This window comes from Crinia signifera, chromosome 9 (assembly GCF_055691185.1).
Source record: "Crinia signifera chromosome 9, ASM5569118v1, whole genome shotgun sequence".
Classification (NCBI taxonomy): Eukaryota; Metazoa; Chordata; class Amphibia; order Anura; family Myobatrachidae; genus Crinia; species Crinia signifera.
Genome location: NC_139225.1, coordinates 18,711,166 through 18,736,813, shown reverse-complemented (window position 1 = coordinate 18,736,813; position 25,648 = coordinate 18,711,166). Strand labels below are relative to the sequence as shown.

General features: G+C 49.4%; 1 protein-coding gene across 2 annotated transcripts in view; it reads left to right on the top strand.

Moving 5' to 3' along the window:
• Positions 1-25,412, top strand: part of GRIPAP1 (GRIP1 associated protein 1) — an 83,056-nt gene extending 57,644 nt beyond the window's left edge. For both annotated transcript variants that reach the window (XM_083161273.1, XM_083161272.1), the window contains 2 exons: positions 10,297-10,451; positions 24,075-25,412. In XM_083161273.1, the coding sequence (XP_083017399.1) occupies positions 10,297-10,451; positions 24,075-24,164 (245 nt within the window). In that variant the 3' untranslated portion in view covers positions 24,165-25,412. The remainder of the gene's footprint in view (positions 1-10,296; positions 10,452-24,074) is intronic.
• Positions 25,413-25,648: the final 236 nt, after the last annotated feature.

The window sequence follows — 25,648 nt, the reverse complement described above, 5'->3', positions numbered from 1 at the left end:
GCAGCTCCGTACTGTGTATATAATGGGAATTCTGTGGTAGCCAACGTGCATAATGTAACGTCTATTCACTCCAAGAATGTGTCGCTGCTGGGCATACAGTGTTTCTCAGTGCCGACGTCTTGCTGTCGTCATTGGCTGAATTGTGAGCTTTTGTGCCAAGAAAAGTCATTTTGATTATTGCCATTTATTTATATAGTGAGAGCGTATTCCATTATTATCCTGCATAATAAAAGCCTAACGCTGCTCCTTACCCCAGAAACCACATGGCAACCAATCAGAGTCGTCTAACTGTTATCTTTTAGAAGGTGTAAATGATAAGTAGGATCTGATTGGTCTCCACTTCTGTAACCCCGCACTCCAGTAATTCTACCCCGTAATCTGTGTGTTACCTGCATCAGATTTTATTAAGGCAATATCCTATAGATCTATATAGATCTAGGCCGTCCGAGATGCCTCATACCTCCAGCCTCAGTACACCATGCTGCCCCGAGATGTCTCATAATCCAGCCTCAGTACACCATGCAGCGTGATATACCGCATACCTCCGGCCTCAGTACCCCCATTCCGCCCCGAGATGCCTCATACCTCCAGCCTCAGTACACCACGCAGTGTGATATACCTCATACAGCCAGCCTCAGTACACCATGCAGCGTGAGATACCTCATACTTCCAGCCTCAGTACACCATGCATTGTGATATACCTCATACTTCCAGCCTCGGTACACCATGCAGTGTGATATACCATATACATCCAGCCTCAGTACACCATGCAGCGTGATATACCTCATACATCCAGCCTCAGTACACCATCCAGAGTGAGATGCCTCATACCTCCAGCCTCAGTATACCATGCAGCGTGATATACCTCATACTTCCAGCCTCAGTACACCATGCAGCGTGATGTACCTCATACTTCCAGCCTCGGTACACCGTGCATTGTGATATACCTCATACATCCAACCTCAGTACACCATGCAGCGTGAGATGCCTCATACATCCAGCCTCAGTATACCATGCAGTGTGATATACCTCATACAGGCAGCCTCAGTACACCATGCAGCGTGAGATACCTCATACATCCAGCCTCAGTACACCATGCAGCACGAGATGCCTCATACAGCCAGCCTCCTTACACCGTGCATTGTGATATACCTCATACATCCAACCTCGGTACACCATGCAGTGTGAGATACCTCCAGCCTCAGCACACCACGCAGTGTGATATACCTCATACAGCCAGCCTCAGTACACCATGCATTGTGATATAGCTCATTCTTCCAGCCTCAGTACACCATGCATTGTGATATACCTCATACATCCAGCCTCAGTACACCATGCAGCGTGATTCACCTCATACATCCATCCTCAGTACACTATGCAGCGTGAGATGCCTCATACATCCAGCCTCAGTACACCATGCAGCGTGATATACCTCATACATCCAGCCTCAGTACACCATGCAGGGGTGATATACCTCATACATCCAGCCTCAGTACACCATGCAGCATGTGATACCTCATACATCCAGCCTCAGTACACCATGCAGCGTGATATACCTCATACATCCAGCCTCAGTACACCATGCAGTGTGATATACCTCATACATCCAGCCTCAGTACACCATGCAGCGTGATATACCTCACATATCCAGCCTCAGTACACCATGCAGCGTGATATACCTCATACATCCAGCTTCAGTACACCATGCAGCGTGGTATACCTCATACATCCAGCCTCAGTACACCATGTAGCGTGATATACCTCAACATCCAGCCTCAGTACACCATGCAGCTTGCTATACCTCATACATCCAGCCTCGGTACACCATGCAGCGTGATATACCTCATACATCCAGCCTCAGTAAACCATGCAGCTTGCTATACCTCATACATCCAGCCTCGGTACACCATGCAGCGTGATATACCTCATACTTCCAGTCTCAGTACACCACGCAGTGTGATATACCTCATACATCCAGCCTCGGTACACCATGCAACGTGATATACTGTACCTCATACTTCCAGCCTCAGTACACTGTGCAGCGTGATATACCTCATACATCCAGCCTCAGTACACCATGCAGCGTGAGATACCTCATACTTCCAGTCTCAGTACCCCACGCAGTGTGATATACCTCATACAGCCAGCCTCAGTACACCGTGCAGCGTGATATACCTCATACATCCAGCCTCAGTACACCATGCAGCATGAGATACCTCATACATCCAGCCTCAGTACACCATGCAGCGCGAGATGCCTCATACATCCAGCCTCAGTACACCATGCAGCGTGATATACCTCATACATCCAGCCTCAGTACACCATGCAGCGTGATATACCTCATACATCCAGCCTCAGTACACCATGCAGCGTGATATACCTCATACATCCAGCCTCAGTACACCATGCCGTGTGAGATAACTCATACTGTACATCCAGCCTCAGTACACTGTGCAGCATGAGATGCCTCATGCATCCAGTCTCAGTACACCATGCAGTGTGATATACCTCATACATCCAGCCTCGGTACACCATGCAGCGTGATATACCTCATACTTCCAGTCTCAGTACACCACGCAGTGTGATATACCTCATACATCCAGCCTCAGTGCACCATGCAGCGTGATATACCTCATACATCCAGCCTCAGTACACCGTGCAGCGTGATATACCTCATACTGTACATCCAACCTCAGTACCCCATGCAGCGTAATATACCTCATACATCCAGCCTCAGTGCACCATGCAGCGTGATATACCTCATAGATCCAGCCTCAGTACACCGTGCAGCGTGATATACCTCATACTGTACATCCAACCTCAGTACCCCATGCAGCGTGAGATGCCTCATACATCCAGCCTCAGTACATCATGCAGCGTGATATACCTCATACATCCAGCCTCAGTACACCATGCAGTGCGAGATGCCTCATACATCCAGCCTCAGTACACCGTGCAGCGTGATATACCTCATACATCCAACCTCAGTACACCATGCAGCGTGAGATGCCTCATACATCCAGCCTCAGTACACCATGCAGCGTGAGATGCCTCATACATCCAGCCTCAGTACACCATGCAGCGTGATATACCTCATACATCCAACCTCAGTACACAATGCAGTGCGAGATGCCTCATACATCCAGCCTCAGTACACCATTCAGTGTGATATGCCTCATACATCCAGCCTCAGTACATCATGCAGCGTGATATACCTCAAACATCCAGCCTCAGTACACCATGCAGTGCGAGATGCCTCATACATCCAGCCTCAGTGCACCATGCAGTGCGAGATGCCTCATACATCCAGCCTCAGTACACCATGCAGCATGATATACCTCATACATCCAGCCTCAGTACACCATGCAGTGTGATATACCTCATACATCCAACCTCAGTGCAGCGTGATATACCTCATACATCCAGCCTCAGTACACCATGCAGCGTGATATACCTCATACATCCAGCCTCAGTACAGCGTGCAGCGTGATATACCTCATACATCCAGCCTCAGTGCACCATGCAGTGCGAGATGCCTCATACATCCAACCTCAGTACACCATTCAGTGTGATATACCTCATACATCCAGCCTCAGTACACCATTCAGTGTGATATACCTCATACATCCAGCCTCAGTGCACCATGCATTGTGATATACCTCATACATCCAGCCTCAGTGCACCATGCAGTGTGAGGTGCCTCATACATCCAGCCTCAGTGCACCATGCAGTGTGATATACCTCATACATCCAGCCTCAGTACACCATTCAGTGTGATATACCTCATACATCCAGCCTCAGTACACCATTCAGTGTGATATACCTCATACATCCAGCCTCAGTGCACCATGCATTGTGATATACCTCATACATCCAGCCTCAGTGCACCATGCAGTGTGAGGTGCCTCATACATCCAGCCTCTGTAGTTTATATGTAAGAATCAGCTGCAGTTCCTGTGACCTAGACAAGGGAAGCATGTATCCCCTTAAGTCTGCCTGTACTGGGATTAACCACCCCATGTGCCACTTCCGCCTCTCACCCTTCCCTGTATCTTCCCTCCTGAGTGTTGGGCACATTGTAAAACAAATAAGGCCATTCATTGCTCTAGCAGGAAATCCTGCAATAAATGAGCCGCGCCGCGTGGTGGAATGACATACGCCTACATCTGCAGCCAGCACGGTGAGCGAAGCTGACGTCTCACAGACCTAATTAATATCCCGGGATACTGGGAGTCGCACTTGGCAGGGTACAACTGCTGCTCGCACAGATTAAATAAGAAATAAGCAGCGCTGAGGCTGCGGTGCTAGCAGAGGAGGCGCGCGGTGGTAGTGTGCATGGATCTTGCAGAAGATAATTGATGTTTGCAGGGCTGAGCAGACGGGTTATCACCAGGCAGTGTATTGGGGGGGTAATCCGGCCATTTCAGAATTCGTCCTGGAATTACTGAAGCGTAGGTTAGAACAGCAATACTGGAGCAGAATACAAAAATCCCCTATTACACATGTGTGGCATGAAATCCTCATACAGACTGTACGCTGACCTCTATACGGGTCTGGCGGCTCTACCATCCCCACATTTTTATTTTTCTTTTTTTCTTTTATTTTTATTTTTTATTTTTCCTTTTATTTATTTTTATTAATTTTTTTTTCATTATATTTTATTTTATTTTTCTTCTTTTTTTTTAAATTATATCTAGTTTAGGGTCGCCCAATGGTATTTACTAACCGCACACTTTTCTATAGTTCTACCGTCCCCGCGGCCAGCGTAGCAATGTAATGTTTGCTGTTCGCATATTACAAAATCAATGTATGGAGAAATGATGAGCGGATGGTGATTTGTGCTTTATTAATCCTCTTTACTTCTGTCCATTAATCATGATATACTTCTTGCATAAGGAACAGTGACTTTAATGGTTGTTAAATTATACCCCTTATGTTCTGCGTCCAATTTATAGACTATTTACAGAGTTATTGGTGTTTGGCTGAATGAGCCGTTTAAATGTCCCATGTGCTGTATCGAATGCTCCGCCCTCCTACTTGCCGGGTGTAAGATGGTGTACACGGGGTTAATGTTGTCTGTGTAACATAGAAGGAACTGACTCTGTATGGGTGCCCTGTGTGTGTGACCCGGAAGGATGATGTATAGACTGTGGCAGGAGAGGGGTCAAATAACCCTGTAGTGACTTGGCAGGGAAAGGGTTAAATTATGCCAAACCTACTGTAGCAAGAGGGTGTGATGCTGTGCAGGCTGTAGCAGGATGGTATGATGTTGTACAGTAGGCTGTTGCAGAAGGGTGTAATGCTGTACAGGGGGCTATAGCAGGAGGGTGTGATGCTGTACGGGGGGCTGTAGCAGGGGTGTGTTATACTGTGCGGGTGGCTGTAGAAGGGGGGTGTGACACTGTACAGGTGGTTGTAGCAGGAGGGTGTGATGTTGTACGGGGGGCTGTAGCAGGGGGTGTGATGTTGTACAGGGGGCTGTAGCAGGGGTGTGTGGTGCTGTGTGGGTGGCTGTAGCAGGAGGGTGTGACGTTGTACCAGGGCTGTAGCATATGGGTGCGACACTGTACTGGAGGCTGTAGCAGGAGGGTGCAAGGATGTAGCATGAGGGTGCGATGATGTACATGGGGCTGTAGCAGGAGGTTGAGATGCTGTACGGGGGGCTGTAACAGGAGGGTGCGATGCTGTACTGGGGGCTGTAGCAGGAGGGTGTGACTAGGGATGCCAATCCCGGGGCATTTTTTCAATCCCGGATTCCGGGATTGAAAAATGCTCAGAATCCCGGGATTGGCATCCCTAAAAGAAAAACACGCCCTGTCCACAGTTTAATCTACATGGGTGGGCGGGTGCGCGGAAGCCGGGAGCGGGGCAGAGCAGCGCTGTGGGGGGTGCCTGGTGCCGCCCGGCAGATTTACTTACATAGGCGGGTGGGAGCAGGGCAGACAGCAGCGCTGCGGTGGTGCTTGCCTGGTGCCTCCGGGCAGGTAGTGGCAGCACCAGCTGGGCGGGAGGGGAGTTCAACACGGCCGGGACCGGTCATCTGTAGCAGGATGCTGCGGCCTGCACAGTGTGACGGTCAGAGGTCACGCTGCACAGGCCACATGCCAGGATTGGGAACAGCCGGGCAGCTTCTGAGCGAGTGCACAGAAGCTGTCCGGCATTAGACTGTGCATGCGCAGTCTATTTCCGAAATCCCGGGATTGGATACTCCTATTGGCCACCCTAGGTGTGACGCTGTACTGGGGGCTGTAATAGGAGGGTGTTATGCTGTACGTGGGGCTGTAGCAGGAGGGGGTGACACTGTACGGGGGCTGTAGCAGGAGGGGGTGATGCTGTACGGGGGGCTGTAGCAGGAGGGTCTTATGCTGTACTGTGGGCTGTAGTAGGAGGGTGTGACGCTGTACAGGGGGCTGTAGCAGGAGGGTATGACGCTGTACGGGGGGGCTGTAGCAGGAGGGTGTGACGCTGTACTGGGGGCTGTAGCAGGAGGGTTTGACGCTGTACAGGGGGCTGTAGCAGAAGGGTGTGATGCTGTACAAGGGGCTGTAGTAGTAGTAGACGCTGTACAAGGGGCTGTAGTAGTAGTAGTAGCAGCAGCAGCAGCTTCTTTATTTATAAGGTGCCACAAAGTGTCCGCAGCGCCGTACATAGCAAACAAATTACAAGGTAACGTACAGGATGTGTTGATAAAATACAGCACAAATAGGGGGTATAGCTGGTAGAACTAAAATCAGCTCAGAAGTAGGTGTCAAAATTGTCGAGGAGACAGTAGAGGAAGGGAAGAACAGGGCAGGAGCACTGGTGAGGTAAAGAGGTAGGGTGAGTACGTGAGGAAGGAGAGCCCTACTCATAAGAGTTAACAGACTAAAAGGAGGTGGGTGGATGAACGAAAAACAATGGGATAAGTAAGAACGGATAGAGGGGTAGGGTAGGCAGGATAGAAGGAGCAAAAGAGGTTAGGAGGAGGGTGTGACTGTGTACTGGGGGCTGTAGCAGGAGGGTGTGACGCTGTACTGGGGGCTGTAGTAGGAGGGTGTGACACTGTAGTAGGAGGGTATGGCTCTGTACGAGAGGATGTAGCAGGAGGGTGTGACGCTGTAGCAGGAGGGTGTGACGCTGTAGTAGGAGGATATGGCTCTGTATGAGAGGATGTAGCAGGAGGGTGTGATGCTGTACGGGGGGCTGTAGCAGGAGGGTGTGACGCTGTAGTAGGAGGGTATGGCTCTGTACGAGAGGATGTAGCAGGAGGGTGTGACGCTGTACGGGGGGCTGTAGCAGGAGGGTGTGACGCTGTAGTAGGAGGGTATGGCTCTGTATGAGAGGATGTAGCAGGAGGATGTGACGCTGTACGGGGGGCTGTAGCAGGAGGGTGTGACGCTGTAGTAGGAGGGTATGGCTCTGTATGAGAGGATGTAGCAGGAGGGTGTGACGCTGTACGGGGGGCTGTAGCAGGAGGGTGTGAAGCTGTACTGGGGGCTGTAGCAGGAGGGTGTGACGCTGTACTGGGGGCTGTAGCAGGAGGGTGTGATGGTGTACTGGGGCTGTAGCAGGAGGGTGTGACGCTGTACTGGGGGCTGTAGCAGGAGGGTGTGACGCTGTACTGGGGGCTGTAGCAGGAGGGTGTGATGGTGTACTGGGGGCTGTAGTATGAGGGTGCGGTGCTGAACAGGCTGTAGAAGGAGAATTATATATAGCAGTGCGGCTTTCTGCCAATAATGTGCTTGGTAGATAATTGTCACCAGGGAGTTAATGCAGTCTAGTGCAGATTAGGTAACACTGTTCTTGTGTAATGTGTCTGGATCAGGCTGATTGTGCTGCCTACTGTTATAAGTGTATAAGACTTTCTGTGCCAGTCTGACATATGCCAGCTCCGCAGCGCAAAGTGAATCCTGTGGTTTCTGTTACTTAGTCTCCATCCTGGTTACTCCTCACGTTTTATCTGTGCCAACTTGTTGGTGTAATTACTCCTGTATCTGTAACAGAGACTTCCATATCCTTGCGGATGTCCATAATCTCTTCCCTATCACTGCCCGTGGTGGTAATCTCTTCCCTATCGCTGCCCGTGTCGGTAATCTCTTCCCTATCGCTGCCCGTGTCCGTAATCTCTTCCCTATCGCTGCCTGTGTCGGTAATCTCTTCCCTATCGCTGCCCGTGTCGGTAATCTTTTCCTTATCGCTGCTTGTGTCGGTAATCTCTTCCCTATCGCTGCCCGTGTCTGTAATCTCTTCCCTATCGCTGCCTGTGTCGGTAATCTCTTCCTTATTGCTGCCAGTGTCTGTAATCTCTTCCCTATCGCTGCCCGTGTCGGTAATCTCTTCCCTATCGCTGCCCGTGTCCGTAATCTCTTCCCTATCGCTGCCTGTGTCGGTAATCTCTTCCCTATCGCTGCCCGTGTCGGTAATCTTTTCCTTATCGCTGCTTGTGTCGGTAATCTCTTCCCTATCGCTGCCCGTGTCCGTAATCTCTTCCCTATCGCTGCCTGTGTCGGTAATCTCTTCCTTATTGCTGCCAGTGTCTGTAATCTCTTCCCTATCGCTGCCCGTGTCGGTAATCTCTTCCCTATCGCTGCCCGTGTCCGTAATCTCTTCCCTATCGCTGCCTGTGTCGGTAATCTCTTCCCTATCGCTGCCCGTGTCGGTAATCTCTTCCCTATCGCTGCCTGTGTCGGTAATCTCTTCCCTATCGCTGCCCGTGGCGGTAATCTCTTCCCTATTGCTGCCCGTGGCGGTAATCTCTTCCCTATCGCTGCCCGTGGCGGTAATCTCTTCCCTATTGCTGCCCGTGGCGGTAATCTCTTCCCTATCGCTGCCTGTGTCGGTAATCTCTTCCCTATCGCTGCCTGTGTCGGTAATCTCTTCCCTATCGCTGCCTGTGTCGGTAATCTCTTCCCTATCGCTGCCTGTGTCGGTAATCTCTTCCCTATCGCTGCCTGTGTCGGTAATCTCTTCCCTATCGCTGCCCGTGTCGGCAATCTCTTCCCTATCCCTGCCCGTGTCGGTAATCTCTTCCTTATCGCTGCCCTTGTCGGTAATCTATTCCTTATCGCTGCCCTTGTCGGTAATCTATTCCCTGCCTGTGCCTATGCTGCTGATCTTTCGCTGCCCGTGATGCCAGGGATGATGTCTCTAGTGACACAGTGTGCCCGCCCGCTGTAGGTTACACATTCTGTGTGCTGCGGCTGCCTCTGTCACTTTATATGTGCCAGGGGCAGCGCCTGATGTGCCGCCGTCTCTCATCCCCCCCCCCCCATATCTCAGCATCTGCAATCACCAGCGCCCTGCAGTCTGCACATGGCTGCCTGTCTCCTCCCGCAGCTGTACCGGCGTGCCAGAGGACTCTGCGTTACCCTGATGCTGTTCGGTTTCTCCCTCCAATCCTATATCACACAATAATGCCTGGCCCGACCCCGTCAGCCCGAACTGAGACTAACAGGACCTGACACGCTCTGTGGATTTTGAGGCTGTCAGCAAGTGGGGGGCTGTAAGGTGTGAATAATTTAGCTGCAGGAAGATTGGCCCATGTTTTATTTACTAAGGCATAAAATGGAGAGGTGAGCGGGGTGGGGGGTGCAGCGAGCGGGACGGAGCAGGCTGAGGAGTGGTGGTGGGGGGGGGGAGAGAGTTCTGCCTGATTCTCAATCTGCTGAGTGCTGAATGATCTGAGAAAAAAGGATTTGGTTTATAAAAACCTGAATTATTTACACCTCAATCAATGAACCAGAGCTTTATCCTTATCGGGCGGCGGCGGAGGGCACGCCGGGTGCTGGGGGGGCATGGTGTAGATCGTCACCAGGATGGGGGTCCGACACATAGAGACACATACTTCCTAAGAACTCTGCATGTCTGGCATGAGTCAGTGGAGGCATCTTATTAAATAATGATGTTAGATTTTGTCAGCAGAAAAACTGGCGCTGTTGCCCCTAGCAACCAGAAAGGTTCTAGCCATTGTTTCTCTATGGCTTTCTGGAAAATGATAGAATCTGTCACTTTGGATCGATAAGCTTTAGTAAATCTGTACCTGTCTGATCATGTCATTTTATTCTGACTCCTCCCAATTTATACTAGTCCCATGACCTGGAACCCCCACCCCCACCATGCCCCGAAATTCTCTGGACTCTAGTTATCTGGAGTTTGTCATAATATGAATGTTTTAGCCTCAGATACAGAATGTGTTGTCTCTTCTTTGCTTCTGATACTTGTTTGTCTTTATAAAACTTTGCTGGATTGTAGCTTTGGTTCTTTCTGCCTTTTTGACTAACCAATATCTTTCTCCACCCCCCCCCCCTCCCCCCTCAGATGTGACCACCACCCATGGGCATCTAGACCGCAGCAGCCTTGGCAGTGTTCTCCGGGACCTGGTGAAACCTGGGGATGAAAACCTGAGGGAGATGAACAAGAAGCTACAGAACATGTTGGAGGAGCAGCTGACCAAGAACATGCACCTCCAGAAGGTGGGTGCCTGGGGGCGGCACAGCGACGCTAATAATGTGATGCCAAAAGGCTGGCGGCCCTCTGCTAGAGACAAGCAGCCTGCTGGGATAGTCTGGCGGCACGCTGGGAGGCTGCCGGCATGCTGGGAGAGGCTGGCGGCCCGCCGGGAGAGGCTTGCGGCCCCGCTGGTAGAGGCAGGGAGACTGGCAGCCCACTGGAAGAGGCTGGGAGGCTGGTGGCTCACTGGGAGAGGCTGGCGGCCCACTGGTAGAGGCAGGGAGACTGGCAGCCTGCTGGTAGAGGCTATGAGGCTGGTGGACCGCTGGTAGAGGTAGGGAAACTGGCAGCCCCTTCGTACAGGCCTGGAGGCTGGTGGCCCACTGGGGGCGGCACAGCAATGCTAATAATGTGCTGGGAGGCTGCCAGCATGCTGGGAGAGGCTTGCGATCCGCTGGTAGAGGGCTGGAGGCTGGCAACCCACTGGTAGAGGCAGGGAGACGGGCAGCCCGCTGGTAGAGGTAGGGAGACTGGCGGCCCGCTGGTAGAGGGCTGCAGGCTGGTGGCCTGCTGGTAGAGGGCTGCAGGCTGGTGGCCCGCTGGTAGAGGCTGAGAGGCTGGCGGCTCACTGGTAGAGTCTGGGAGGCTGGCAGCCCGGTGAGGAGACAGGGAGACTGGCCAACCACTGGTAGAGGCTGAGAGGCTGGCGGCCTGCTGGTAGAGTCTGGGAGGCTGGTAGAGGTAGGGAGACTGGCGGCCCGCTGGTAGAGGGCTGGTGGCCCGCTGGGAGACTGGCAGCCCGGTGTGAGACTGCCAGTCCGGTGAGGAGGCAGGGAGACTGGCCAACCACTGGTAGAGTCTGGGAGGCTGGCGGCCCCCTGGTATAGGTTGGGAGGCTGGCGGCCCGCTGGTATAGGTTGGGAGGCTGGCAGCCCACTGGTATAGGTTGGAAGGCTTGCGGCCCGCTGGGAGAGGCAGGGAGAAAGCCCAGCACTGGTAGTCTTGTGTTGCTATATGTATGTACGGTGGGACATTATATTGTAGTTATTGTATGTGTGATGTTTCCAGGATTCCTTTCTGTCTCTGTACTCGCTGCCCTGTTCTGGGGCATTGTCTCTGTTCCTGTCAGGTGTCTGGCTCCTTCCCCCCACAGTGCTCCTGCAGCTCAGGTGTAAGGCCAGCGCTTGGGGAATCTCTGGGCTCGGTGGCAGATCAGCCACACAGCAATAACAGTCTTATCATTATGCAACACTTGTAATCAATACTAGGAAATAACCGTCGTAGCAATGTGCTGATACAGAAGCACTCAGGGGTTCTCCCTCCGCAGGCATTCCGCCCTGCACGCTACTCTGCTCTAATTACACTCTGTCATTACCACCATCACTGTACGGCAGGGCAGGCTGGAGACACATACTGCTCTGCAGGCTATGCCGCTCTGAGAGGCATGGGAAAAGGCTCTGCAGGGGGCGGGCAGTAGGGATCATAGCAAGTGGAGGCGCATGTGTACCGACACTAGGCGCCATCTACTCCAGCAGATGGACCACAGGTGACCTCTACATAGGTCTAGTGACCGTTACATAGGTCTCATCTCAGGGTTTCCAGTCCAAGATGTGGAGAACTTACATTGTGGGGGAGATGTATCAAAGCTTGGATAGATATACAGTAAAGAGAGATAAAGTACTAACCACTCCACTCCTAACAATCATTTTTCAAACACAGCCAGTAACATGGCAGTTAGGGGTTGATGGGTTGGTGCTCTTTTGCTCTCCAAGATTCGATATATCTCCCCCTTGTGTCCAAACTGGTAGACTTACAAGGGCATATCCATGACTGATGTGCACTTTGAAGGTCATACAGTCCTGTAACTGGCTGCAGACAACTTGGTTATCTGTAATCTGTGTATAATGTGTCATTTCAGCTCTCTTGGGTATTTCTGGGATTGAGTGTGGCAGGAATACATAATACAGGCAGGAGCAGGGACCAATGGCTGTTGAGAGACAATAGGGGACTATACCTCCTGCCCAAAGCTCATTCTCTTAGGGACGTTTTACCACCCATGGAACAAGGTGCCACCCAGTCCACATCCCCTCGATCGTAGGATGCTGGGGATATTGCCCGAAGACAGACAAGTGGGCCCCAGGATCTTAGAGGTGTTCAGTTTGAGTTGGACACAGATGGACCACTCTGTGTTTTTTTTTTTCTTTTTTCCGTCAGGGTCTAAAGTCCCTCCCAAGCAGGTCTTTCATTGACGGACCATGAGATCATTCTTGCCAAAAAGTCACAATAGGACCCTTGGAGGCCATATTTGATACAAAAGATTCCAGGGGAAAATATTGGTGAGGGCTACGTGCTGTGAGCAGGGGACGGTAAAGGCTTCAGGACCTGGAGACCTCAAGTACCCCCAACAGTTCCAGGTCTCCACGCAGAATCACAAGGGAAGTAATTAGCTCCACCTGTCAGTGCGTAATGAGTGCACCTGTGCTGGGTGACCTGGAAAACGTGAACTATTGGGGAAACTTGAGGACCGAGGTTTGGAAACATTGAGATAGAAGATCCTTCAAACATTTGATGACCACCTTGGGCCACCTGATGAATGCTTTTGCGTTTCCTTACTCTGTAGAGGAGTCATCTGTGTATTATCAACAAACTCTTAATGATTCCAGATAGAGAGAACCTCCAAGGACGCGGGCAAGTCAGGGGCCAAGCTTGGGCTTCTATCTAACACAACGGGCGGTATTCAATTGTCGTCATATGGCACCCAATCTCCCATGTAAAATGATGAGAGATCATAGGGCGATGTTAATTGATCTATTTATTTTTGGGGCATATTGTGCTCATTGTGGTCAGATTATGCCGCGCATTTGCACATTTTAGCTCGCCACCCCCCGCCAATAGCGAGCTGAATTGCTGGTGTCAAACAATTGAATACCGCCCAAAGTCTCCCCACATTGTGTTGCTGGTATTCACAGAGGACGGTCTGCTGTTAGGTGATACATGGAGGAGACCAGGTATAGGGATGCGGACAAAATCCCGAATGGGTCATAATACCGACAAGGACAAAATCCCGACATTTATAATCCCGACAAGGTCAAAATACCGACATATAGAATGTACAGGTGAAACTGTCAACATGACTTTGGGTCAACAGGTCGCGAGATCGACATGGGTTTTTTCACTGTTTTTTGACCCAACATGTGCCGACAGGCGGTATTTCATGCCCTACCATCCACTACGGCGTGGTGGGAGAATAAAATAGTGTACCGAGCGCAACGAGGCACCGTGCCCGAAGCATAGCAAGCGGAGCGGTTCACCTCCAACTGTGTCCATGTCGACTGTGTCGACATTCGGGTCAAAAAACCAGTGAAAAAACCATGTCGACCCAAAAGTCATGTTGACAGTTTCACCTGCACATTCTAAATGACGGTATTTTGACCATGTCGGGATTTTAAATGTCGGGATTTTGTCCTTGTCGGTATTATGACCCATTCGGGAGTTTGACCGTCGGGATTTCATACAGGTATAACACCATTTGTATGGTAATTGTGCGCACTCCCCATCTGCCCGTTGCTTGAGCGTATAAAAATCATATTTCAGAAAATTGCTTTACAGATAACGCCATAAAGAGAAGTGTAACCCGCAGCAACCACACAGACTCTTGTAATAAATTGTAGCTGATGAAATTCAGTGTCTGATCGCCTCTGGTCACTATGTATATGTATGTATGTATGTATGTATGTATATATATATATATATATATATATATATACCCGCAGCTTATATGGGGGAAATAAGTGTTTGTGGCTGGTCACTGGCGTCTTGGGCTGTACTAGCTATTCTCCGAGCAGGAAACCTGATTTTCTAAGCAGGTGAAGCCGGGACACTCATCTGGGATGGAGCAATACTGAGCCACTGAATTATTGATGGGTCTGGGCTCAGACCTGCCCTGCCCGGTGATTGTATCGCTGGTGCCTTTCTGGGTGAGAGGAGCCCCAAGGTCTCACATGACCTGATTATACCCCGGGTTTTACAGCTTCCAGATTTACAAAATTAATATTTACAGAAAAACTTTATTAAGAAAAAAGACACTAGTATACTAAAGTTGTTTAAGTTTCTGAGTAAACCAACTTGCACTAATCTTATCCAATACAATCTAACCAACCAGAGAATGACAGAGGCGCATACTCTATCCACGCCTCCTAAATGTGCCACCCCCTAAGGTGGCCCCGTCTAGCAGTACCTACCGGGTACTCTCAAACCCCCCCGTACTACCCCTGTATTTCCCCCCCACCTAATCCAAAGGTACGGTCCTTACTATATTCCATCGAGTGGCCCACCCCCACGACTTTACACAGACAAATAAACCACAAGCTAGATGACAGCATCTATCAAGTCCAACTAAAAAATGGTTAATGTATTATCTTTAAATGTTAAGGGTCTTAACTCACCGAACAAAAGGAAACTAGCACTGCATCATTTCGCTAAGGTGAAAGCACAAGTGGTGGCGGTCCAGGAAACTCATTTTATGGCTTCCTCCGCACCTCAGTTCACTAACTTTAAATTTCCCACTACCTACACCTCCAATGGCCCTAAGAAAAAAGCAGGAGTAGCGGTCTTACTATCCTCAGCCTGCAAATTCGTATTAGAGAAACAAACAACAGACTCAGAGGGTCGCTACCTGATTCTAAATGGTAAATTGGAAAATAAACAAGTCACGATAGCGAATGTATATGTACCCAATTCCAAACAGATTCCCTTTATACGAAAATTCTGCACAGTATTACAGGCTAACTGCTCGGGAAGTCTATTGCTCCTAGGTGATTTCAACCAGGTGTTGGACGCCCACATGGATAAATCATCCCCACTTCGAACCCTAACCAAACCCACCCCTAAAGATAAATCTAACCAATTTAGGAAAATTCTAAATGAATATGCCCTATATGATATTTGGAGGGCCAAGAACCCCTCGTGCAGAGACTACACCTTTTACTCCCCGGTGCATAATTCTTATTCCAGAATTGACCTAGCCCTCTCAGATAAATGGACTCTCCAGCAGATCAAAAAAGCTAGTATAATCCCCATACCCTGGTCTGATCACTCAGCCTTGACACTTAAGTGGGACTTGAATCATTACCATCCAGGCTCGAGACAGTGGCGCTTGGGCAACTACCTTCTAGACATCCCAAACGTCAAAGAAGCTATACAAAAAAACCTGCAGCTATTCTTAGATACAAATGATCCAACAGACACAAATACCTTTAACTTCTGGTGTACCCTGAAAGCCGTGATTAGAGGGTCAATTATACAAGCTGCAGCCAGACACCGCACCAAACAAAATAAATTGATGAAAGATGTAGAAACCCGTTTAGCTGAATTAGAATCTAAACTTAAACTCTCCCCCACTGACAAATCAATATATAAAGAGTTACTTAAAACTAGGGAGGAATGGAACGTGCTTACCCTGCAAGAGGTGCACAAAAACCTCTTCAAATTGAAGCAAAAATTCTATGTCCAAGGTGATAAAACCGGTAAGCTATTAGCACGAAAACTTAGGGGCAAAGTAGCACAGGAGAGAGTAAAGGGGGTGGTAAACCTGAAAGGCTCGAAAGTCACGGATCCATCAGAAATTGCGAATGCCTTCGCTGAATATTATTCATCACTGTACAATTTAAAAAAAGACCCTGGAACCCCCCAACCCACGACAGAAGGTATAACCTTATTTTTAGAAAAGATCTCCCTACCCTCCCTGGACCGGGCCACTCTTCTTTCCCTGGAGAGCCCCTGGTCGATAGATGAAATTGAGAAAGCAATATCGGACCTTCCACTAGAAAAGGCACCAGGCCCAGACGGCTACACCAATAAATTTTACAAAATCTTCAAAAATTTACTTTCCCACCCAATGCAAAAAGTATATGAGGAAGCCTCCGCAACAGGGTCCTTCCCAACAGAAATGTTAGAAGCGCGAATAGTCGCATTCCCCAAACCGGGGAAGAATCCCTCTCACCTGGCCAACTTCCGACCCATTGCACTTCTAAACACGGACGTAAAAATATACGCAAAGCTCATTGCCAACAGGCTTGCGCCGCTGCTCCCATCCCTCATCTGCCACGATCAGGTGGGGTTTGTAGGTGGTCGCCAAGCATCGGATAACACTAGAAGACTGATTGATGTCCTAGACGCCTTCTCCGTGTCCCCTGAGCCGCTGCTCTTGCTCTCGTTAGATGCGGAGAAGGCGTTTGACCGCTTGCACTGGGGCTATTTGCGGGCAGTACTGATTAAATTTGGTATTAAAGATAGAGCCCTATCATCAATATTAGCCTTATACTCAAACCCTTCGGCTAAAGTCTTCATAAACGGAATGCTCTCCGCGGCATTCACCATATCCAATGGCACGCGCCAGGGCTGCCCCCTTTCCCCCTTGATGTTTACCTTAGCAATTGAACCACTGGCCGAAACTATTAGGACCACAACTACAATAACAGGCCCCTCACTGTTTGGTCACTCGCAGAAAATTTGCCTATTTGCGGATGATGTGTTGTTGGCTATTACAAATCCCAGTACCTCCCTACGTGACCTACACAAAGTCCTACAAATATATGCATCGGTCTCCTTTTATAAACTAAATTGTTCCAAAACAGAAGCCCTCCCGATCCACTTCACCCCTACCTTACTAGACCAACTTAAATCCAAATATTCCTACGCATGGCAGGAAAATAGCATCAAATACCTGGGCATACAAGTCCCGGCAAAAGCCCAAAACATCCTTTCATGTAATTATCTCCCCCTGCTAGCTAACCTTAAAAAATTAACACAGGAATGGATGATGCAACACGTATCATGGATGGGCCGCATAGCGGCGCTAAAAATGATGCTGCTCCCAAAACTGCTATATCTATTTAGAACAATTCCCATATTACTGCCAGATTCCCTATTAGCTAAATTTAACAAACTATTTGCATCGTACATCTGGAAAGGCAAGAAACCAAGGCTAGCAAGGAGGATAATGGCTCAACCCAAATCCTATGGAGGCCTGGCGTACCCAGACCTCCAAGCGTACCAAAGGGCCTCGTTGCTATCCTCTATAGGGGCGTGGATGACAACTGATAAACCTAAACCTTGGGTTATAGTGGAAAGAGGTCTGGTGTCCCAATTCCCCCTCATGGATCTACTATGGCTTCCTCCATCAGAAATAAAACAAATTACCCAACCTTCTATAGTAGTTCAGGCGGTATGTAAAACATGGAATACGCTGAGGTCCCGCATGTTAGAAGGGCCACAACCCACACTAGAATTGTCACTGAGAGGACTGGCACGCCTGATCCCAGATTTGTCCCTCGACCTGTGGACAGCTAACAATATATTCACGCTGAATGATATAACAGACTCAGGAACAATACTTTCCTTTACCCAAATCCAAGAAAAGTATTCCATACCCTGGAAAGAGTTCTATAAATACTTACAGGTGCGACATTGGCTACAGGCTGTCTCCCCACCCTCTCAGGCCCTGAAGCCAATACCAAGTGCAACAGGGGTTCTACTTCATAGAACAAACAGCAAAGGTGCAATATCAAGATGGTACACCTCTCTAGTCACACCTCAACATTATTCAAAACTCTCATCTCAAATTAAATGGGAAACAGATATGGGTTTGACCATGTCAGAAGAGGAGTGGCAATCTGTGTTTCAGATGTGCTTTAAAATGTCTAAGTGTGTATCCCATATAGAACAATTTTTTAAACTATTACATAGGATGTATATGACCCCCGCCCTTCTCCACAAAATCAGCGCGTCGAACCCACGGTCATGCTGGCGTAACTGTGGCGGAGTGGGATCAATATACCACATATTTTGGTCCTGCCCTCTAGTAACTGACCTTTGGAGGAAAGTATTCCGATTAGTCTCCAATATACTACATTACCCTATTGACCCACGGCCGAAGGTCGCATTGTTTCACGTCCTCCCAGACATAACCTCATACTCCGATAAGTATGTAGTAAGTCATATATTGGCTTCAACTAAACGTCTCCTAGCCCGCAACTGGAGGACAACTACCATACCTAGCCTTAAAGAGATAGAAGAAGCAGTACAATCTCACTTTGAATTCGAAGTAGCGGGCACATCTTTTAACTCATCGACATCATCCTCAGCAACTAAAGTATGGCAGACTTGGATGGAATATAACCAAAACTAGAAATGTAGAAGTTAAACAATGTATGTACTTTCTATCTCCGAACACTATACTGTATTAATGTACTTCCACACTATGTTTTTTTTTTTTTTTTTTTAGTAATATGGAAATGTAACCGTACCCCCCCCTCCCTCCCCACCCCTGTCTTTGTTCTGTACCATTTCCCCATAAAACAGAAAAAATCAAAGTCATAAGAAACACTTGCAATGTTACACTGTTTATTTTGATATGTGACTTCAATAAAAAGTTAAATTTGAAAAAAAAAAAAAAAGAAAAAAGACACTAGTGAGGGACACATTTCATTATGTTCTGCCATGACCAAAACATGTACACATCTAGTCCAGATATGTACTGTTACATTTCATGACCTGAATAATATAATTTAGTCCTTACCAAATCCTAGTCCTAAATATCTGTTGACAAGTCCTAACAATTTCTGCTTGATTTGTTAGAATGTGCTGGGCAATATGGGGGAGACTACCAATGTGCTGGGGAGATGTGGGGGCTACCAATGTGCTGGTTGAGATGGGGGGACTACCAATGTGCTGGGCAAGATGGAGAGCCTTGCAATGTGCTGGGTGAGATGGTGAGACTACCATTGCGCTGGGTGAGATGGGGAGACTACCATTGTGCTGGGTGAGATGGGGAGACTACCATTGTGCTGGGTGAGATGGGGAGACTACCATTGTGCTGGGGAGACTGAGAGACTACCATTGTGCTGGGGAGACTGAGAAACTACCAATGTGCTGGGGAGATGTGGGTGCTACCAATGTGCTGGGTGAGATGGGGAGACTACCATTGTGCTGGGTGAGATGGGGAGACTACCATTGTGCTGGGGAGACTGAGAGACTACCATTGTGCTGGGGAGACTGAGAGACTACCATTGTGCTGGGGAGACTGAGAGACTACCATTGTGCTAGGTGAGATGGGGAGACTACCATTGTGCTGGGTGAGATGGGGAGACTACCATTGTGCTGTGTGAGATGGGGAGACTACCATTGTGCTGGGTGAGATGGGGAGACTACCATTGTGCTGGGTGAGATGGGGAGACTACCATTGTGCTGGGTGAGATGGGGAGACTACCATTGTGCTGGGGAGACTGAGAGACTACCATTGTGCTGGGGGAGACGTGGGGGCTACCAATGTGCTGGGGGGAGACGGGGGGGATACCAATGTGCTGGGGGAGACGTGGGGGCTACCAATGTGCTGGGGGGAGACGGGGGGGATACCAATGTGCTGGGGGAGACGTGGGGGCTACCAATGTGCTGGGGGAGACGTAAGGGATACCAATGTGCTGGGGGAGACATGGGGGGTACCAATGTGCTGGGGTTGATGGGGAGACTACCATTGTGCTGGGGGAGACTGAGAGACTGCCATTGTGCTGGGGAGACTGAGAAACTACCAATGTGCTGGGGAGATGGGGGAGACTACCAATGTGCTGGGGAGATGGGGGAGACTACCAATGTGCTGGGTGAGATGGGGAGATGTGGGGGCTACCAATGTGCTGGGGAGATGTGGGGGCTACCAATGTGCTGGGTGAGATGGGGAGATGTGGGGGCTACCAATGTGCTGGGGAGATGTGGGGGCTACCAATGTGCTGGGGAGATGTGGGGGCTAGCAATGTGGGGGAAGCAGGGAGATTACCAGTATGCTGAGAGCAGCAGATAGATCAGTGATATATTAGTAGAGTCTGAATGGGGTAGTGCAGGACTATTTTCCACATAGTGAGAGAGCCAGGAACTCTACTGATCTATAGAGATGTCCTACTGACATGGCTGGTGATGCAGGGGCACAGGGAGGTAGACTGGAAGTAATGCTGGCACTGAAAGCGAGACTACATGGCAATACTGTGTTCTGTATGTGTGCCAGCCTCTTACATTCCATCCCATTCCTCAGTGGGCTGAACATTGGTATTGAGGACACAGCTCTCTTAGGGTCCCATCACACTATCTCAATGGGTTTGGACTTCCAACGTGGATGGGTTTTTTCTGCTTCCACCCTTTGCTATGAGATCATAGTGGTCCAACCAAATTACTCATCTGGCCAGGGGACAACTGTGCTTCTTCCAGATGCAATGCCACAGTGTAAGCCGTACGTTGTGCTCTGGGCAGATAATCGAGCGGCTTTCCTGGATGCTCCTTTATAAATGCCACAGATTATGTTTCCAGTCCTAGGTCCCTGCCTGTAGCCTTTGGGTTCTCTGTCATTTCTCTGAGCATCATATGATCTGATCTTTGGGTGACTTTTTTAGGACATTCAGTCCTGGAAAGATTGACAGCTGCCCTCATTGTTCTCCACTTATAAAAAAATCTTTCTCATTCTAAAGAAGTTGGAAAAAGCACAAAGGCATCTTAGAGATCATTGCCGGTATCTACTCTCTTGGGCATGGTGGTAACACAGAGCTGAGTGCACCAGTCCAACCAGTCAGAGGTCCTGCTATTATATAGAGGTGGTAACACAGTGCACCAGTCCAACCAGTCAGAGGTCCTGCTATTATATAGAGGTGGTAACACAGAGCTGAGTGCACCAGGCCAACCAGTCAGAGGTCGTTCTATTATATAGAGGTGGTAACACAGTGCACCAGTCCAACCAGTCAGAGGTCCTGCTATTATATAGAGGTGGTAATACAGTGCACCAGGCCAACCAGTCAGAGGTCCTGCTATTATATAGAGGTGGTAACACAGTGCCCCAGGCCAACCAGTTAGAGGTCCTGCTATTATATAGAGGTGGTAACACAGTGCCCCAGGCCAACCAGTCAGAGGTCCTGCTATTATATAGAGGTGGTAACACAGTGCCCCAGGCCAACCAGTCAGAGGTCCTGCTATTATATAGAGGTGGTAACACAGTGCCCCAGGCCAACCAGTTAGAGGTCCTGCTATTATATAGAGGTGGTAACACAGTGCCCCAGGCCAACCAGTCAGAGGTCCTGCTATTATATAGAGGTGGTAACACAGTGCCCCAGGCCAACCAGTTAGAGGTCCTGCTATTATATAGAGGTGGTAACACAGTGCCCCAGGCCAACCAGTCAGAGGTCCTGCTATTATATAGAGGTGGTAACACAGTGCCCCAGGCCAACCAGTTAGAGGTCCTGCTATTATATAGAGGTGGTAACACAGTGCCCCAGGCCAACCAGTCAGAGGTCCTGCTATTATATAGAGGTGGTAACACAGTGCCCCAGGCCAACCAGTCAGAGGTCCTGCTATTATATAGAGGTGGTAACACAGTGCCCCAGGCCAGCCAGTTAGAGGTCCTGCTATATAAATAGAGGTGGTAACACAGAACCGAGTGCACCAGGCCAAACGGTCTGTTATTATATAGAGGTGGTAACACAGTGCCTGAGACTGACCTGTCAGAGATCCTGCTATTATATAGATATGGTAACACAGTGCTCCAGGCTGACCTGTCAGTGATCCTGCAGGTATATAGAGATGGTAACACGGTGCCTCAGACTGACCTGTAAGATGTCCTGCTATTATATAGCGGTGGAAACACAGTACCACAGACTGACCTGTCAGAGATCCTGCTATTATATATAGATGGTAACACAGTGCTCCAGGCTGACCTGTCAGTGATCCTGCAGGTATATAGAGATGGTAACACGGTGACCCAGACTGACCTGTCAGATGTCCTGCTATTATATAGAGGTGGTAACAGAGATGAAATTGCTCCAGACTGACCTGTAAGAGGCCCTGCTATTATATAGAAGTGGTAACACAGTGCCCCAGGCTGACCTGTCAGTGGTCCTGCTATTATATAGAGGTGGTAACACAGATGTGACTGCTCCAGACTGTCCTCTGTAAGAGGTCCTGCTATTATATAGAGGTGGTAACTGCATGGCGAGTGCAATGGTACACTAATTGAGGGTCAACATATTTAGGTGTTGACATTGATATAAAAAACAAGTGAAAAAAATGAATATCGACCTTTTCATGAATCTACCTTTTTCCAATGTCAAACTTGACATGTTGACCTAGACATTGTCGGTGTAATTTACCACATCCCCGCGCCATATTGACCCTATGCTCATATTCCCAGGGTCCCGGAGATTGACCGCTCTCTGCTCTGTGATTCCATATACGCCACCTACTGGTGACCTGCAGAAGTGCGCGGCCACTTTGCACTAACCCTGCCAACTTCTGATTGGCTGAGAGTCTAACTCTCATTGTGTCTCCCAAGAGTTGGCATCATTGCCTGCCTGTGCTGCCAGTGGGGTCGTTGCGCCCACTTATTTCTGCCCCTCGCTCCCCGCCAACTAACCCGCCACCGCCTTGAGTGCACGTGGAGGCCGCGGCCTGCTCTCTGTGGTGCACACGGAGGACTTGAGAAGGTCAAACAGATCTCAGGCTGCCAGTGTGCGAGGAATCCATCCCATTGATTTTCTGATCGCATAGAACCTGCACCCAGGGAATAGCTACATGAAAAGCCTTTTGCTGCTGCTGCTGGGAGCTGCAGATTCTTCCGTTGTATTTTAACCTTGATGTCGGCAGCGTTAGGACGCCACGTGATGTACGTGCTCGCAGGCCTGTAGGGGAGGGGGCTGGGGGTAGGGATACAGCCCCTCCACCGGGCTATCATATTCTACTATACGGCATTGCCCCAGTGCAGCTGCTAATAAGTGGCTCATGTGTGACACTTGGGGCCCGATTCAGGAGCGCTCGCTAAGCAGTGGCCATTCGTTCCTTAGTGAGCAGCTTAACGCTGCCCGTCTGGCAAACAAATGCCCGCCCGCAAATCCCCCTCAGAAGCATGTCAATGGATGTGTACGTCAATCTTATTTATGAATGTCCTGGCCGAAGACTGGGCGGGAGCTGATGTCATGTGATGTCAGCCCCGAGCAGGAAACGCCACGCCTGCGTTCCCAGGAGACAGCCCAGCATTTTCATGGGGACGCGCATAAAACACTGGGCGTTCCCCCCCGATGCCCCGAGACCAAGTGGCGCAGCGCGGAAGGCGTCGGCAGAGCCGAAGTAACTGAGGGGTAGATGTGCTAAGCCTGGGAGAGTGATAAAGCGGCAGCTAATCAGCTCCTAACTGCCATGTTACAGACTGTTTAAAATGCCAGTTAGGAACCGAGTGTCTGGTACTTTTAGTTCTCTCTGCTTAATCACTTTCCAGTCTTAGTACATCTACATAGATACAGGTTAGGGGCTAGGAAACTGCAGCATTGTTGTGGAGGGATGTCTTGAGTTAGGCAGCATAGGGGGTGGGGGGTTAGGCCGCAAGGTGGGGTGTTGAGGCTCCCCATACATTAAGCTGAGGTATCACATGCAGCCTTGTTTTTCAAATCATACAATTTATTGGCCCAATGAGTATGAGTGTAGATTACAATAAAGTTTTTTCTAACTGTTTTTTGTCCTGGTTCAAATTATGTGAGAAGCTCCCCTCACACTGTTTGTAGATGTGAGCAGCTCCCCCTCTTCTGCCTGTACTTGGTATGACCCAATTTCTGTCTCCCCTGCAGGACCTAGAAGCCCTCTCGCAGGAGATTGTCCGGCTGAGCAAGGAGTGCGTGTCGGCACACCAGACCCATCAGACTCCCCCCGAAAGCTGAAGACTGGACCTTCAACCATCTCAGATTTTGAACTAGCATTGCTCCCCCAATTCCCATTTCTTCTCCCCAACTCTAGTCTTAATCTCTTCCCCATGGCTTGTGCATTCCACGTATGTGTATGTCCAGCTGCCTCCTAACAGCCTCTTCCCATCCGTACGCTGCTGAGTACGGTGGGTTCCAAGTTACAATGTACAGGAGATTTGCACAGAAATAATATATACTGTAGATAGGCCGCGATGTGCTTAGTCTGAGACCTGCCATGCTCCCGCTACAACCATGCTTATTTTATATTGCTGTTCCCTACACACTGCCCCTAACAGGCAATGTCCTCCTAGCTTCTACTATGACCATATATGACCCCTGTGGGCCTCCGTACAACATAAACCAAGGTTACTCAGATTTTTTTTCTAGCAGACCATGTTTTCAGATTTCCTTTAATCATGCCTCAGTGAACTGATCCGTAATTAGGGATGGGCTGCAAATGGGACTAACACTACCAGCGGCACGTGTGTGGCTGTTGCGTTGAGACTGCTACACATATGTGTCGTGTTCAGTTGTGGAAATCGCAGTTACTAGTCCCAGGATGAAGTGTTTTGTACATGTAGACCCTCTTGTGAGGCTCTGGCCAGTGGGGGGGTCTGTAGTACTTCTATGGTTCATGGATTCTCCAGATAACCTCTTAGCTTAACTCCATTGGAATTTGGAGCACCTGATTTTATGGCCAGAGGGGTGCATCAAGACGCGCCTGGCCTTAGCCTGCAGGCTTCCGCGCAGATCCACAATCATGGTCTGTACACCACAAATTCCTCCAGTCCGGACCTTGAGGTCCATGTTCTGTACATGGTTGGACGGTCCTCACCGTCAGCGTAGAGTCGGGCTCTGCCTGGCGTGAGGTCCTGCTTTATATATAATGCACCTTGTAAAATGACTTTGTATATATCATTGTGTGTGTGATTGTCTGTCTGTGTCTTACAACGACGAGGGAGTGGGCCCCCATTTACACTGGAGACGTGTTGGTTATCCGTGGCCGGTCAGCCGTCACAGATGTGTATTTTAATGACTGTTTTTCTGGACACTTTCGTTTCTTTATAAACTGTAAAGTGCAGCGATGCACCGTGCTAGGCGGGACCGGTGGCGATCATGTAGGGGCGCGACTCCCAGCAGCCATATTGTAACGCCGCGCATGCTGCCTGCCCGCACAGGACTGCTACATGTTCATGACTGGAAATAAAGTGTTAACTATTCAGAGTGCAGTGTTTCATTCACAAATTATTTGGGTTAGTAACCCAGTGGACCAGAGCTTCGATTATGGGTAACAGGGAATATGGTGGCCAAGGCGGCTTCAGGGCATCAATCTCTGTGACAGGTCTCAATGGGATTGGAAGATTGCCCGATTTGGCCACCTTTGCCCATTTTATCCTAGGACAAAAGAACAATTGGCATGTAAAAATGATGTTGGGATCGGGTAAACTGGGTATCGGTCA